The 16,765-nt window shown below is 26.6% G+C and overlaps 2 protein-coding genes across 2 annotated transcripts; one reads left to right on the top strand and one right to left on the bottom strand.

Annotated features, from left to right (window-relative positions):
* Window positions 1–61: 61 nt before the first annotated feature.
* Window positions 62–4,878, top strand: LOC130670248 (alpha-tocopherol transfer protein-like). Its single transcript, XM_057473552.1, has 6 exons — window positions 62–636; window positions 1,654–1,745; window positions 2,171–2,416; window positions 2,489–2,683; window positions 3,486–3,657; window positions 3,741–4,878. The coding sequence occupies exons 1-6, from the start codon at window positions 426–428 to the stop codon at window positions 3,773–3,775; spliced, it is 951 nt and encodes a 316-aa protein (XP_057329535.1). The 5' UTR covers window positions 62–425; the 3' UTR covers window positions 3,776–4,878.
* Window positions 4,833–16,553, bottom strand: LOC130670249 (alpha-tocopherol transfer protein-like). The gene is made up of 5 exons (XM_057473553.1): window positions 16,394–16,553; window positions 9,200–9,373; window positions 8,554–9,107; window positions 7,652–7,802; window positions 4,833–6,307 (listed from the first exon to the last, which is right to left on the bottom strand). Exons 1-5 carry the CDS (start codon window positions 16,410–16,412, stop codon window positions 6,276–6,278), a joined length of 930 nt encoding a protein of 309 aa, XP_057329536.1. The 5' UTR covers window positions 16,413–16,553; the 3' UTR covers window positions 4,833–6,275.
* Window positions 16,554–16,765: the final 212 nt, after the last annotated feature.

Raw genomic sequence — 16,765 nt, 5'->3', positions numbered from 1 at the left:
AGCCAACGACTTGGTTTGTAAAAGTGGAGTAGGAGAAGTATACTTCTTCACAACCGGTAAAATTATTGCTGACTTTGCAGTTCTTCAACAGTCTTTTCCAGTTGTTCTTACATATAACTGGACATGCGCGATTTTTTATTTTAACGTGAAGATATTTAATTTTTTTTCTTAATATTTAGTATTTAATATTTAATCATATCAATGGATCATCATCGATTGAGGTTTATTTGTTTTTAATGAAAAAATATAATATTGAACGTGTTGAAAATAAATATTAATTATAAAATAAATTATCGTAATTACTGCGGCTGTGTAACTAAAAAATTATCGCAAAAATAAACTCGTAAATAAAATTTTAAAACAATAATCGGTTTATTTTAGATAAATATTTTTTACATAAAAATTTTAATAAGCATAACATTAAAATGAATTTCATAACACTTCAATCTGTTGGAAGACATGAAGCAACGATGGAAAAAGTTAAAACTTTGAGACCTTTAAAAATGGGCTCTGCAGATTTCATACTAGAACCTAATCCTCTTAGCAATGAAATGGCTGAAAAGGCTAAAAATGAGCTGAATGAAACCGTCGATGTCGTCCAAAAAGGACTTGCAGATATGAGAGAATTATTAAAAGGTAAATAAAAAGTAAACAAAATTAGGTTTTTTTAAATTTTTAAAATTCATGCAGATTAAAAAAGAGTTTTGTCAATTATTTATTGCATTAAGAATTTTGAGCCTCATATTTGGAATAAAAATTTGTTTCAGTAAAAAAAAAAATGGAAAGGCAGATGTAAGTGTGGTAATAATTTGTGAAAACATTAAGAAACTATCCCACTAATTTTTTAACGTAACATTCACTATTTATTTTTACTTGAACAAGAGTAAATGTGTGTGCGTGAGTGAGTGTGTGTTTATTCAGACCATACAATTAAATAAAAAACTATTGCGTTTAAATAGCTTATTTCATAATTTCATAATATAGTGATGAAATTTAAATTACATTCATTTGAAAAATGTTATTTGCAATAAAAGAAAAAATTTAGTTATATAATAGTAATAAAAGTATTTTTTGATACGTGGAGTTGTTTTTTACCCTGATTAAACAACTGAATTTGACCGAATTAAAAATTTTAATTCTGCAAAACAGAATTCAACTGAATTGAAAATTTGAATTAGAATTAAACAGAATAAAAACGATTTAAAAATTTCAAATTCGTTTTAATTCAGTTTAATTCGGATTCAGAACTAGAAATTGGAGAATTATTTTCGAATTAATCAGAATTAAACCGAATAGAATTATTTTAATTCGTTTTAATTCGGACAAATTCTGGTTTTCCTTCCGAATTAGACAGAATTCATTTTTAAGTTAGGTACCGAATTAACAGAATTTATCTGAATTAAATAGAATTAAAAATTTAATTCTGTTTAATTCGATCGAATTCAGTTGTTTAATCAGGGTGAATTTCTGAATTTTGAATTTTAGAGTAGCGGAGTACTTTTTACTCTGAATCCACATGCGATTTTTTTACATTGTTTAGACTTAATTTATTGTTAAACAATGAACGTTATTTTTAATTTTTCTTTCTCTTAAAATGAATCAGTGACAAAGTATTCCAAGTAAATATTCATCTATTTTGTATTATTTTTAAAGGTGAACCCGAACTTTATGTTCCGGATGATGATTATTTCTTTGCGAAATTTCTGAGACCATGTAAATGGGTTGCAAAACCTGCATTTGAACTGGTAAGAAATTTATTCTTTATTAATTTATAATGGTTAGAAAAGTAGTGCTTAAAAAACTGTGTAATAAGAAATAATATCTGTGTTTTTTTATTACTAACATTGATTTCTGCCTGAATACATTTATTTTGTTGAACATAATCGTGAATAAAAATTTAAAAAACGCTTGTTCATTAATTATTTTCGATTCATAATTTTTCAAACTTTAACATAAAACGTAAATGGTTAGAGCTTGAAAAGGTCATAAGAAAACAATTGCATGTAAAAAAATTTTCGAGCTCTTCGAGCTCCTTGAGCTCGAAAACAGCGGGAGATTTTGGGGCTGGCTCGCAGGGTCATGAATAAAAGATACCGTGAATAAAATTTTTTTTTGTTTTTAAGTCTTGTATTACGAATAATTAATTGAAATAAATCTAATTTATTCACAGATGAAACGTTTTTATCGTTTCCGACTAACACATCCTCGTTATTGTGATAATTTAACACCGATGACCGATCGTGAAATATTTTTATCAGGGATAATCACACCACTTCCGGTTCGTAATAAAGAGGGTGGTAGATTAGTATTAATCGAAGGTGGTTATAAATGGAAACCGAAAGAAATTTCACTTGATCAAATTTTTCGAGGAGTTATGTTGCTTCTTGATGCTGCGATTGTTGAGCCTACAACTCAGGTAATGGAATATTGTATATATAATATTAGCTTATAAATGTAGTATATAAATATTGAAGATTATTTTGTCTAGGTTGGTGGAGTTCGTGTCATTTTAGACATGGGCGGATTATCTTTAACCCACGTAACATACTTTACGCCAAGTTTTGCTAGTGCAGTACTTGAGTGGGTACAAAAATGTCTTCCTGTCCGCTTAAAAGGTGTACACATAGTAAATCAACCTTTTATTTTCAACATGGTTTTTGCTATTTTCAAGCCTTTTATTATGGTAAAATGTTTTTCTTCATCGCGTAGTACTCGGAGAATTTTATTTTTTAATGCTGTGGTTTCATGGTAACATCGAAACGCAAATTAAAGTAAAAAACTCAAATAAGTTCAAAAATTCAAATTAGAAAATGAATACTTAGTATTATTATAGTATAAATTGCTACACAGAAACAAAAGATACTTTTTGATCCAAGAACATTTTTTGCAATTCAAAAGAAAAACCAAAATTTTGTAAGTTCAATAAATAAATTCCTTAGTTCAAAAAAGTTTCTTTCCGAATTCTATCCCGAATAACTTGCCTTGAAAAGACAGTTGAATATTTTTTTTACTCACGATTTTTTTGAAGTTCCAAAAATGATTAACTCAAAATTGAAAATTATTTCGAGGTTAGTTCACTGTTATGAAATTCTTAAAAATATTTTTGGAACGAGTTTATTTTGACACGGGCTATTTTGTGATCAACACACTGTGAAAAATTCCCAACAAATTTTACTATGGGTACATAGTAACACCGGACTATAAGATAACTGGTCCAAAATTTACAAGTGTCCTATAGTAAATGTATGCGCATAGGCCACAATCGTGCAGTCTGCGCATACGTTTACTATAGGACACTTGTAAATTTTGTACCAGTTTTTTTATAGTCCGGTGTTACTATGCACTCATAGTAAAATTTATTGGAAATTTTTCACAGTGCACAGTCCGATGTGAACATGAGACCACATCATTTTAAATAAAAAAGATTCTACGCATAGAATGTCAATATAATTTTAATTTTTGATTATTTTTTTCCATTAATTTAGGAAAAATTGCGTAAAAGAATCCATTTTCATGGCACAGATAGAGAATCATTGTTGAAACTGATTGATCGAAACGCTTTACCAACGCAATATGGGGGCGATTTAAAGTTACCCTCAGAGCCAATGGGTGAGGCTGTTTGGGAATATTTTTGTCATTTCCAAAAAGAATTTGAAGGTAATGATATTTTATAATTGTATATTTTAGGCAATTTAAATAATATCTTTATGAATAAGCAAATTGAATGAAAAATTTTTCAGATGCTGCTAAACTTGGTTATTCACAGAAAAAGTAATATTGTTGTAAAATAAGTCAATTTTTTAAATTCATACTCATACCAACTATTTTTAACCCTTTACATTCACATTAGAGATAATGAGAGATTTCAAAATCTCACTTGATCTCAAACATCCATTAGGGGTTTCATATTTAAGGAATCATCTCTTTATATTCTTATGGTCATGTTTTTCGGTAGTCATGAAAAAATATACTTAATAATAGTAAAATTTGTTGGCTCAAAGTTTCAACATATATCCTTAAGTCATCGTACAATCAAGAAGTAAACTTATTGACTTTTAACCTGTCAGCACTCCCGTTATTAGCATTTTGCTCACGCTCGATTTTAAACATGAATAACTTTTTTTTTTTCAAATGGAACGAATAGTTGAAATTTTTTCTTTGAATAGTTTTATCTATTTTCAGATTCCGCTTGAAAAAAATTTGTTTGGTTGTCATAGAAATTATAAAAAATTTTTTTTTTATGCTCCTCGAAAAATGTGAGCATTTTCCTTATCACGGGCGTAGAGACGTAAGTAAAAAAATTTTTATGTTCGATTACTCTCATGACTGCTCATATACCTTCGGCAGTCTGCGGTGTACGAATTTATTCGATTAAATTCGTTAAAGTTTAAATTAATAAACGTAATTTACGTTTATTAATCGTCAATAAATTACAATTATCATTCATTTATTTTTTATTATTCTTATAATACATAAAGTAAATAATTTATGAAAAATATTTTCTTGCTTAAAATTTGAAAAAATTTATTTGGTGCCTACGCGTTAAGTGTGAGCAAAACTCTCATCATGGGCGTAAAGTATACCGAAAACCTGACGGGAGTGCTGACGGGTTAAAAAACTTTCAAAGATAGGGTACTATTTAAATCGGAAAATCGTTGTAAATAGACTACAATTTTTAAAATCGGGAGCAATATCGGAGTGCATTCACTCTGAATCCACTCCAGATTTAATTCGCGTTCACTATACAATTTTTTTCACGGTGTAATAATATAGAGTTCATAGTACTATTAACAATGTAACAGACGAGGGTTGTTAAAAAAAAACATCACAAATTATGTAATAAATTTTTATTTAATAAATTTAAAATTTTTTGAGCAACTTTTATTTAAATTTAAGTAAACATAGCACACACAACCACTCATATACGAGTGTATAACGGACGCTGAGAAATAATTGTAATCTCTCATTACATTTCATATATAATTTTAAGATAGGTAATTATTACTAAAATACTAAAATCTTTAAAAATCGAATTGTTATCAAAATTCTTTTCAGAATGTATTTAAAAAATGTGAAAATAGATCAACATTTTCTCAGGACTGATTTAAGAGGATATGCCATCTGTTCTCTTTCTCACACACATGTAAACAAACGAAACGGTCCTTGTTGCACTTACATTAGCAAATGGGAATTTCAAATGAGCCGTTCTCAGATATAAACTGAAATTTCCGAACGAGAAGCATTTCGTTTGATAAATAATAACTTTACGCTTCGAATGAAATATTTTATTTAATGATTTGGGTCTTTGTCTATGAAAACGGTTCATTTGAAAATCACCTATTTTACTCTCTTAATTAACTTAGTTAAAAGTTTAACGTGATTTTACTGTTCATAAAGATTTAAAAAACTTATATGCTGTTTAACTAAATTCGATCCCTTAGAAAAGAATCATCATAAAATATATAATTTTGTTTAATTGGATACCAATCAGACAAAATTATGAAAGCATAGTTTTTAAAAAACAACACATCCCTTAATAATATATTTTTTTTCGTACTGATATTATGATTTCTGTCTAAAAGGAATTTATTTGACTCTATTCTAAGTACATTTCTACTCTTCCCATACTCGAAATTCAGGGTTTGTTAATATGAGTTTAAGATACTTTCAAAAAAGTTAGTAATTGCACTTTATATAAATTCCGCTACATAGAAATTATAAATTTTTACAAAATCAAAATTTTGATACTTTAATTACATTATACTCACGTTATAATAATTTGAATGTTTAATTGTTAGTTGTTATACACTCTACATAATATTCATTTCCACATCACACACGGAAATTACTCTAAAAACTATAAATAAAAATTAAACAGCTTAAATTGATTCTACAACTTTGACATTCGCTTCTGGAAAAATTGTGCCTGCGCATGATTTATTATCACAAATTTGAGTAATAAAGAAACATAGATAAATTTTTAATATTTTTAAAGAACATAACTTTACAGACCACGTATAATATTTTTTAAACTAAAGATTTAGATCGAAAATTCCAACTGTTTATCTTTAAAAGCTAATTTTAATATCAATTTTTTTTACTTGTACAAACAGTAAGTATCAAAAAACTTTTATATTAGATCAAAACAAATATTTGATCATTGATAATTTCATATTATTTTTACTTATTGACAGGCTTATGCTTTATTTATGGAACATAAGCCTGTTATCTACACATAATTTTTTACTTTTATTTAAATTTTTTAGAAGATTACATTAATTCTTGTTGAGGCCATATGAATTAATTGCTGGAAAAAAAAGAAACAATAATTAATAATTATTCAAACAGGAGAAATATTCTTGCAAACTTAAATGATATTATTTTTTAGTCCGTTATTAGTTTAATCTTAAAACTTAAGTCAATTATGGTGTATTGTGTAATACATCTAGTGCAAATGAGTATAAGTACGAAGCTACCCTGCTTAAAAAATCCGATAGCTTTCTATAGACGTATGTATAGGGCCTATATATAATAAGGCCTACTATACTTAATTATCCCTGTTTAGAAAATCTCATAGAATCCAATAGTTTTTCATAAATTCCGATAGAGATTTTATAAGAATGAATGAGTTCTATGAGAAGTGTTATAAAGTATAGGGCCTTATACATACAGCTATAAGAATCTATCGGATTTTTTAAGCAGGAATAGCACTTCTCATAGAACTCATTCATTCTTATAAAATCTCTATCGGAATTTATGAGAAACTATTGGATTCAATGAGATTTTCTAAACAGGGTATATACTTGCGAGCGTCTACCCTAGTAACACGTGTTTGAGCAAAATTTTGGAGTAAGTATCTTGAGCAAGACCCCTAGCTGCTAGTGTCTTTTTCCACGTATGTGTCTTTCCCAAGATCGTGTATTAAGAAACTTATGTCAAGATTTGTGTATGTCTTGCTCATAGTATCGTACGCAAGAATATTAAAGATATCTTCAACACGTGCAATGAAAAAGTGTCTGTCGCATTTCTTGCACCAGTAACTTACAGTAGGTACTTAAGCATGGCTCGCTCAAGATCTGCTCAAGGCTCAAGGTAAATTTTAAGCCTTGAGCAAGCCATGCGCAACTATTTTCAACTATATTCTTCTTCTAGAATTGAGTTATAATCTGGCACGAATTTCTTGTGTCAGGCTTGTAATTTAAATCTGGTCACAAGTATCTGCAGCAAGGCACATACGTAGAAAAAGACACTAGCACCTATCGATCTTGAGAGCAGACTTGCTCAAGAATTTAAAAAGATTATTCAACAAGTAGGCTAAATCAATTATGTAACATTTGTGAAGTGGACCGGTGTAATTTCATTTTAACACCGGGCGGAGTTAGATGAGTCCATTTTTAACACCGCTCTTTTTACAGTGTAGAGATATTCTTTAAGCATGGGTTACAGGAACTAGTTTTATTGTTAGTTACAATGTAAGTAAATCAATTGTTTATTACTCATAATTGACGAAAAATAATAACTTTGTTATTTTTAATTGTTAAAATTGTTAATGAGATTTTTTTTCTATTAATATGTTTAAATTATTATTCTAATTTTCACCAAATTGATGTCTAATAATTATTAAATTTTTCAGAATTTTAATTATTTTTACCTTCATATTCTTGATCACACATTAATAATAATTCAAGCCATTGCGCTCCTGTGACTCTTGGAATTGAAAGAGTTCCACCATAGCACTCAGGTAAACATTTTGGAGATAAATACTTGTGTAGAGATTTACGATCAGTACCGTGGAAAATAATCTATAAATATTGATTAATAAATATAATATTTTCAATTCATTTACAATAATTCAAGTATTAAAATTTCAAACTGATAGTTCCCGGCAGAAAAAGGTAGATTTCTTGACTATTTTATAATCTCTGAACTAACATTTTTTTATAGTCCGGCAAAGATACTACTTGAAAAATTCAAAAATTAAGTGTAAATTTAACTAAAGTTGAATGTGTTATCTGATCTCAACAAGTTTTAAACCTGTAATATTGTTTGACACGAGTATAATGTGTTAAATTAACACAAAATATTGAGTGGACCATTTGGGACATGCAGTTTGTGTTAAATTTAACAAAAATTTTTCAACAGTGATACACATAATGAATATGACAATAAAGTTAGCAGACATTTAACAACATTTTGATTTTTTTTAACAAAAAAAAAAATTTTGAAAAATTGCATGTATAGTTTATTAAATTTTCTTCATGTGCATTTTTTTAGAAATATATTTCTTTTATTATTTATCTATTTAAAAAAATTTATTTCAATTCCAAATGTCTGCTAACTTTACTTTCATATAATGAATATGTAAATAAACTTTTGAACCGACGGTATTACGGTAAAACCCTGCTTTGGCATTTGACGACAGTAGAGCACTACCTCTCCGCTTCGCGTTCGAGGTGTGCAAAAGTTTTTAAAAAATTTTCATAAATTCAATTATAAAAGCTAGATGTCTATAAGAAATCTACCTAAAAACTGATAAAATATTTAATAACTTACTCTATCCTTCAACTTTTGCCTGAGGAAAGGTTTAAACAACGCAAATACCATATTAAAAACATATGGTTGATTAATAATATGAATATTTTTAATTCTTAATGGTACTGCATCTTGAAGCCAATCAACAATTCTTTTAGCAAATGGCGGAGTAAATTGCCAAGTTTGTTGCAAACTCAAGCCATCCATATCAAATATTACTACCGCACCAGCAATTTGTGATGTTGGTTCTAGCATGGCTGCTTCTAAGTACAATACACATCCTTTGAATACTTCATCCAAAGATACTTTATTGTGTTTCCATTTTTTTCCAAGTTCAATAATCAATATTCTACGTCCGTGTTGATCACGATTAGGAAGTACAGTTAAAATATTGTGCTCAAATATATTTTTTTCACGACTTGGTTTTAATCCATCATATACATTTGCATGTTTTACTTTGAATGAATAATATTCTCGTACGAGTTTGTGGGCTGACTCTGGATAATATTTGCACGGTCGCAGAAATCTTATGAGCCATGACTCATTATGTAGTGGACATTTCAGATCTGTGTCTTCTACGAAAGGAAAAAAAATTTTTATATTTATTGCATTGAATAATTATGCTTTTAAATTTAATATATATTAATAAAATTAACTAATAAATTACTTTTGAGTAATTCTTTTAATTCTTCTACTGCTTTCCTTTGAATTTCTGGTGTTTCACGTAATTCTTTTTTAGCAACTTCTTGGATTTCTGGTGCTGGGGGCCCAAGCTCAAATTGTAAGACGAAATCTCCGAGTTTGAGGGAGGGCATTTGTTCCATATCAGTCAACATGGTTTCTGTAAAATCAAATTAAAAAATAATTTTGTTATCATTTGAATAAAATTTTTGTAAAATTAAATGATATTTAAATTTTTAAGTAACAGAGCAATAATCAATAATTCAATGAAATGGTCAATTTTTTTAAAAGAGCCCGGGACAAAATGTAAGGCCATTTTTTTCTAGAAATAAGACATCATTCATGAGATTGACCAGCCTAGATGGTGAGACTAGTTTAAAATTTTGAATTAAAAAAAAATTTTTTTTTTAATAATGGCTCACTTTACCTCAGTCAGCTTTTTCTCACTTGAAATAAAATACTTAAAATAACAAGGACTTGAAAGAAAAATCATTCTTGTTTTTCAAAAATTTTTAATTGGCTACTGTCCATGTTGATTGACATTCGACTCTCTTTTATAAACCGTAACAGCATTTTTAAACAAAAAAAAATTTTTTTTTGGTTTCAAAAATAGTGTTTCGTTCCAAAAAAGTTCATAACAGCGAACTTCCGAATTCGAGACAGTTTTGAACTTTGAGTTGATCGTTTTTTTAACTTTAAAATTCAAGAGTAGAAAAATTTTTTATTTCCAGTTTTCTGGAAATAATTTTTTTTTTAATTTTCTTAAAATCAGTAAAATTTTCAAGTCGAATTATTTTTTTTTTTAAATTCAGAAAATCGTTCCTAAAAAGTAATTGAAAATTTTTTTTACTCTTGAATGTTTTCAAAACCCCCAAAATGATAAATTCAAAGCTTAGAATTATTTTAAATTTTGAAGTTCACGGTTATAAACAAATTTTTTTTACACAGGAAATGAACAATACCAAACATTAGATTGACGTTACATGTATAAATTTTATCAATAAGCTTGAAAGTGCCGACGATAATTACAAAAAATTAACAAATATGGCATCAAATTTATTTTTACTGCAATTATAGCCAGTGTTTAAAAAAAAATCAAATTTTTCTCATATCAACACTACGGAATTATTTAAGGAATTTAACTTTTACACCTTTTTAATAATTTTGTTTAAATTCTTAGTCAATAAACGATGTAACAAAAAATAATATTTATAAATTACCAAATCTGAATTTAAAAATATGAGCAGTCAAGGTTGGATAAAAGTAACTTGATAAATTCAAATTTAATAACTACAATAAACATAAACCAGTCTAGTGTAAGTTTAAAATACTTTTTTTTTTCTTAACTGAGACAGAAACCATAAACGACAGTATTTGTTTTGACACTGACTATGAATAATGAAGTGATGACTGAATCAGTCATTATTTTTCTTTTTAGTTGAATGTAACAAAAATGTATAAAAATACCGTTGACTCATGTTATCACATATGCACACTGATATATTTATTTCTATCTCTAAATGGTAAGCATGAAGCAAATGCTGTTTGGGTTTATACTGATTATTTTATAAAATGACGCATTTGAATTTAATTAAATAAAGATTTATTTCATATATCAACATTCATATGGTGTATTGGTCGTTCTAACAATCATTTTAATGTTAAATTTATTGTCAACTATTATTTAATCATCAATTAATAATTTCTAAGACGTTTGACAGCAAACATACTTTGAATAATAAAAACATCATTAGAATTAATTGTTGCAAAAATAAAATATACTTTACAATAATACAAAATGGTTTTTGAGAATAAATTAAATTTTTAAAAATATTAACTGACATTAAATAAAATTTGTTAGTTTTAAATGATACTGAAGTTAGCCGACGTCTAATAATTTTTGAAATTTATTTGAAACGATAAATAATAAGAAAAAAAATATTTGAAAAAATTTCACTTTTAGATTTTTAAATTTTCTACATGCGCATATTTTTAGATTTGTTTTTTTTTTGTAATTTATTTGTTGAACAAAACATCCGAAAATTTTTAATTGTCGGCTAACTTCAGGATCATTAGTTTGAAAATGAATTTTAATAATTTAATATTTGAAAAAGTAATTATTGATATTTGTTAACTTCACTATTATGAGGGAAAAAAAAATTTTAAGAAATACTTGGCATGAAAATTAAGAAATACGTTCTTAGAAATTCGTAAGTGAATTTATGATGCAATTTTAACGAAATTCTTAATTTATATTTTGTGGAAATATATTTTTTTTCCAAATACAATCACTAATTATTTCTTAAATAATTTTCTTTGTACAATTTATTGTTTTTCTTATTATTATTTTAAAAGAATTTAATGAAATAATTGAATTTGTCACATTTTGAGTCATTGAAATTTTTTTTTTATAGACATGAATTTATATAAATTATTATTATTTTAGTTTTTTTGTTTAAAGGTCAAATAATTTCGCCATGAGATGAATAAAAAATTGTATTTTTAAAAAATAAATTTATCAGAACTTTAAACCCAAGTTGTTCTACTGCGAAGTCAAGGTTAATGCAATTCGATACGACTAAAAAATTGTTTTACGTCATATCATAAAGTTAATGGCAACTGAAAGAATTGTTGTAAAAAATCTTATTATTTACATAGTATTGAATACAAATTTTTTTTTTTTTAGCGGACTTAATCAATACGTAATTTATTTTTATTGAAACATATACTTAAGTGAAAATAAATACTTTTTACAAGTTCCGTTTAATTATCTACTGACTAATAGATATCGATAAAAACATTGTAAATAATTAATTCAGGGATTATTGAATATATGGTAATTGAAATATGTAAAACTAAATTACAAAAAACAATTTGTTTTTATTTGATTGATAATTTTGTTATATAGTAAATTATTTAATTAAAAATTACTTCTCTTAATCTACTACCAATACAAAATAAAAAAAATTTTGGTAAATCCAAAAGTGCACGACTCTTAATGCTCATTTGCAAAAAAAAAAAAAAAAGAAAAATGTACGGTGAAAGTTTCAAGGACAATTTTTTTTTCTTTTCTATTACACTAGAAATTTAAATTTCGCTCCGAAAAATAGTCAGATTCATTTTTTCGCGCAGGCGCGACTGGTGTGACGAAAGATTATGTAAAAAACATATATAGATATACAAAATTAGTTAAGTTCTTTTTATTAATTATAATTAAACGGGGCCGAATTTGATGGCCATTTATGACACACTTCTTCTTCGGCCCGAAAATGATCTTTTCAAAAAAAAGTGATCCAAATAATGGCTTTTCCTCGAGTTTTTGTGTTTACGGATTACGGACACTTTTTCTACTGTGTGACGGGAAATTTTTTTTTTACATTTTGATGTTTTTTTAGTTATTTAATACATCAAATTAGTCTTTATAAGTAATAAAATTAATCTTTATTGAATTCTCTATCCGATGATGAGTAACTTGGTTAGGCTCCGTGGACTAACAAAAGTAAAACGGTAAAAACTGTAGCGAAAAAGAGGCAAACTGAAGTTTTCGATCGTAAAACACACTTTAATGCTTCGCATATAAAAATATAAAATCAAATTCCCGGATGTATATTTCTTTTAATCTGATTTGTAGTGGACTAAAAATAATTTTTTGTTAAAAATATATATAACACTTAATAATAGAAATACTATAAAAAATTAAACTATCACACAATAGTTGTAGAAAATTTCGATTAGTCGAGAATAGCAAAAGTCCGGATATTTTTGATTGTATTTTTTTTATTACATAATTTTGAAATAAAACAGTAACATGAAAAAACTTGATAAAAAGTTAAATAATTAATTTAAAAAAAAAACTATTAAGAAATACAAGTATAGGCATTAATCACGCTTAACCACAATGCATAAATAGCATTTCGTAAGTACATTACATAATTTTAATAATATAATGTAAGAACAGAGGATTATGTCTTGTCCAGTGGAGTGGATCGAGAAAGAGAGAGTCATCGTTACATTAATGTCATTACAACTACTCTAGTGCTTTGTTCTGGAATATCAAAGTACGCTCTCAAGTATATAGTCAAATATGTCATCGAATTCCTCAATTTGCGCAAGCACTTGAAGCGCGTTGCATCGAAAATTCCGAAGCATTGTGACCTGCCATGGATGCATACTAACTCACGAGAATTCTCTTGCCACATGAAAATCTTTGTAGCAAATTTTATTTGACATTTACTATTTTTTAACCGCAATAAAATATATGAATTTATTTTATTTTTAGTAACAAATTTTACTGATTTTTTTTTTTTTTATTATTCAATTATTTAAAAAAAATTCAAATTATAATTAGACTTTGTAATTTTTTTAATTCAGCATTAAATTACTTGGCATCATTATTCCTATGATAGATAAAAAATATGAATAAATTATAAAATCATTAGTGTAATTAACTGATAATAAAATACATCGAATCAATTTATTATGTCGAACACGACATAACTTTACAACAAAAATAGTTAATAATTAATTATGATATAAAAAAAAAGTTCTTGAACGAAGTTCGAGTTTTTTTAAATGTCGATTTTAAAATATATGAATAATACGAAAAAAAAATTCAAGTACAGTATACATAATATTTATATTATTTATTACCTCATTCTTTATCATCGTCTCAAAATATCTATATAATTTTTTATAAGAGTTCGTTCTTAATTGCATACATGATAAACTTAACATTAGTCTCTTCTCATCCATAGAGAAAAACTTAACGTATCGTATACATACACGCAAGTTTCTTTGTAAAAACTATCGGGCGATTGCCGTTGCGCAATATTAACGTATTAAGTTTTGCTCTGTAAGGCATTAATTTCATATTCATATTTTTTTTATTTATCATTATGAGCATGAATCAATGGACAGATAAGAATACTTCAACCATACAATTCACTTGTCAATGATAAAAATTTTTTAAATAACATTTTATTTAATTATTTAAAAAAAAAACAGTAGTTGTAATTAATAATAAAAAATTAATTACTTTGTTGCTTTAACTGTTTTTTAATAATTTTATCAATTAATTAAACAAATTAAATAGTATAATAGAATTTTTTAAATTGATAAAAAATTTTTATGATGAGTTTATTTATTTTATATTTTTTTTTTGCATTTCCTGAGAGACATTTAAATAGAGGATTCAATTTAAAAAAAAAAAAAAATGTGTGTGTATTGTACTAGACGAATGGTTAACTATATTTTGATTCGCAGAACGTGTATTTTAGACCATCAAACTGCATTCTGATCTATCACTTGCAAAGTTTAATTCAATTTAATTTACACTTATGTCAATCAATTGAATTTACTGATAGTTAAATTTGATGAACAATTTAATATACTATATAAATCGTAATTGACAAAGTAAATATTATTTTTATGGAATTTATTTTCAATGAAGAAAAGTAAACATTTGAAATAAAAATACAAAATTTTTTTAATTAAATTATAGATAAATTTTACTAATATTTTCCCGGTCACTTTACTGCACTGAAAAAAAATTGCGATTAGAGCAAGACCTAGCGATTAGACAAGTTAAGTCATAGGAACTATCTGAAGTTTAAAAAATCGTAGATTGTTAGTATAGCAATGCTTTATTAACGTAATGTTTTGCAGTAGTTTTTCTTGTATAGACAGTAATTTTTCATACTTATCCTGTAATTATTAACGTTTTAATCGTAAATGAAAAAATTACTATTTAGAATGATAATTTTTACTGATCACTTTATCATTTATTATATTACTTGTCGTTCTCAATTTATATAGTTCAATTTTTCCGTTTAACAATATAGATTGCTATAATAGCAATCTATACACAGAAAAAAAAAAATTCTCGACTGAAGGTAAATATTCTTGATTCAAGAAAATTTTTTTGGAAACTTAAATATTCTCAGATAAAGTAGAAATCTTCTCCGATCAAGACGAATTTTTTTTAACCAAGACAAATTCTCTTGGCTCAAGAAAATCTTGACTTGGTTCCCGAAAACATTTGTCTTCCAAAATATTTTCTTGACTTAAGATAACTTTTTTTTCTGTGTATGAATCGTTAAAAAAGCATTACCGCAAGTATCGGGAATGAACCAAACAGTATGGTTAAATGGAAAATATTTTTAATTAAAATTAAACATACACGGAGAGAAGTGTCAAGTAAATATGCCTATGCAGCATAGTAATAATTACATTACTCTATAGTTTGTATAAGCAGCCCCATAGGTGCGACGTGAGATAAACTATAGAGTAATGTAATTATTACTATGCTGCATAGACATATTTACTTGATATTTCTCTCCGTGTAGTTGATGCAATAATCTAGCATTGCCAATTTAACGATACATCTTATTGTGACAATTATCAAGATATAGGAACTGTACCCATACTATTATAGGGATGGATCCCATAATATTATGGGAACTATTCCACTATCATTATGGGAACCATTCCTATAATATCATAAAAAATTTTTTTTGCAAAATAGTGTAAAAATTTCCCTTATGATATGGAGAGATTCAAATGAAGTTTCTTCAATGCTAAATTTATTAAAAAAAAAATTTTTTTTGTCAAAAATTTTAATGTTTTTGCCATAGACGATTTTTTTTTCCAATGTTTGAATTTTTGGTTTTATATTTAATAATATTTCTGTGTATTGTAGAAGCAATTTCCACACTTTTCTTTAAATTAATATTTTCGTATGGGAACCATTCCCATAATATTATAGGAAAGATTCCCATAATGGTATAGGAAAAAATTTTATAGAATTATGGGAACCGTTTCCATAATTTTCTTTCCATGTTCAAATTTTCAAATAATGAAAAAAAAACGTCAAAATTGTAACATTTATTTATGATTAAAAAAAAATTGATATTTTTTACTACCAAAATTGATAAAATCGTCATATTTTACATGAGAATTTGATCAGCGACATTAAATCATGCGCAGCGGAATTTCGTTTTAATTTCCGGACCCAATAAACCCGGAAGAGTTAGTAATTGTCTCGAGGGAAAATTAAAAATTAAAGTCATAATTCGCTTAAGTTTTAATCTCCTCATAAAATAAAAATGGATCATCAAATAATCAAATTTAAAAATACTGTTTGCATAATATCATATAAAATTAATAATTAATTTCTACTTACTTTCTACAATCAACGTCATTTTAAAGTATTAATTTTCGACGTTAACACAAATATTCAAGTAACGAAAAGAAAAAAACAATTTTTTAAGGAAAACAATAACTTGTGGTCTGTTATAAATCTTAAATATTATCAAGAACCGGCTAATGATAAAGTCAAACCCAAAATAATACGAGTGCTGAGATTTGTGTCTTTTATGTACTATTCCCCGCTTAACGACTCCAACCTGTATATTATAAAACACATTGTCCACGATATAAATTTTACTAGAACATAAACTTTTAAGTATTACTTGTTGTCTGATCCCCTCTTATTTTAAATATACTAATATCAGATTGGCTGTGCCATTACAATACAACAGTATAGTTAAGTTTT

Source organism: Microplitis mediator, chromosome 6, assembly GCF_029852145.1.
Source record: "Microplitis mediator isolate UGA2020A chromosome 6, iyMicMedi2.1, whole genome shotgun sequence".
In the NCBI taxonomy this organism is placed as follows: Eukaryota; Metazoa; Arthropoda; class Insecta; order Hymenoptera; family Braconidae; genus Microplitis; species Microplitis mediator.
The sequence above is the reverse complement of the archived record's forward strand: the minus strand, read 5'-3'. Positions and strand labels throughout refer to the sequence as shown.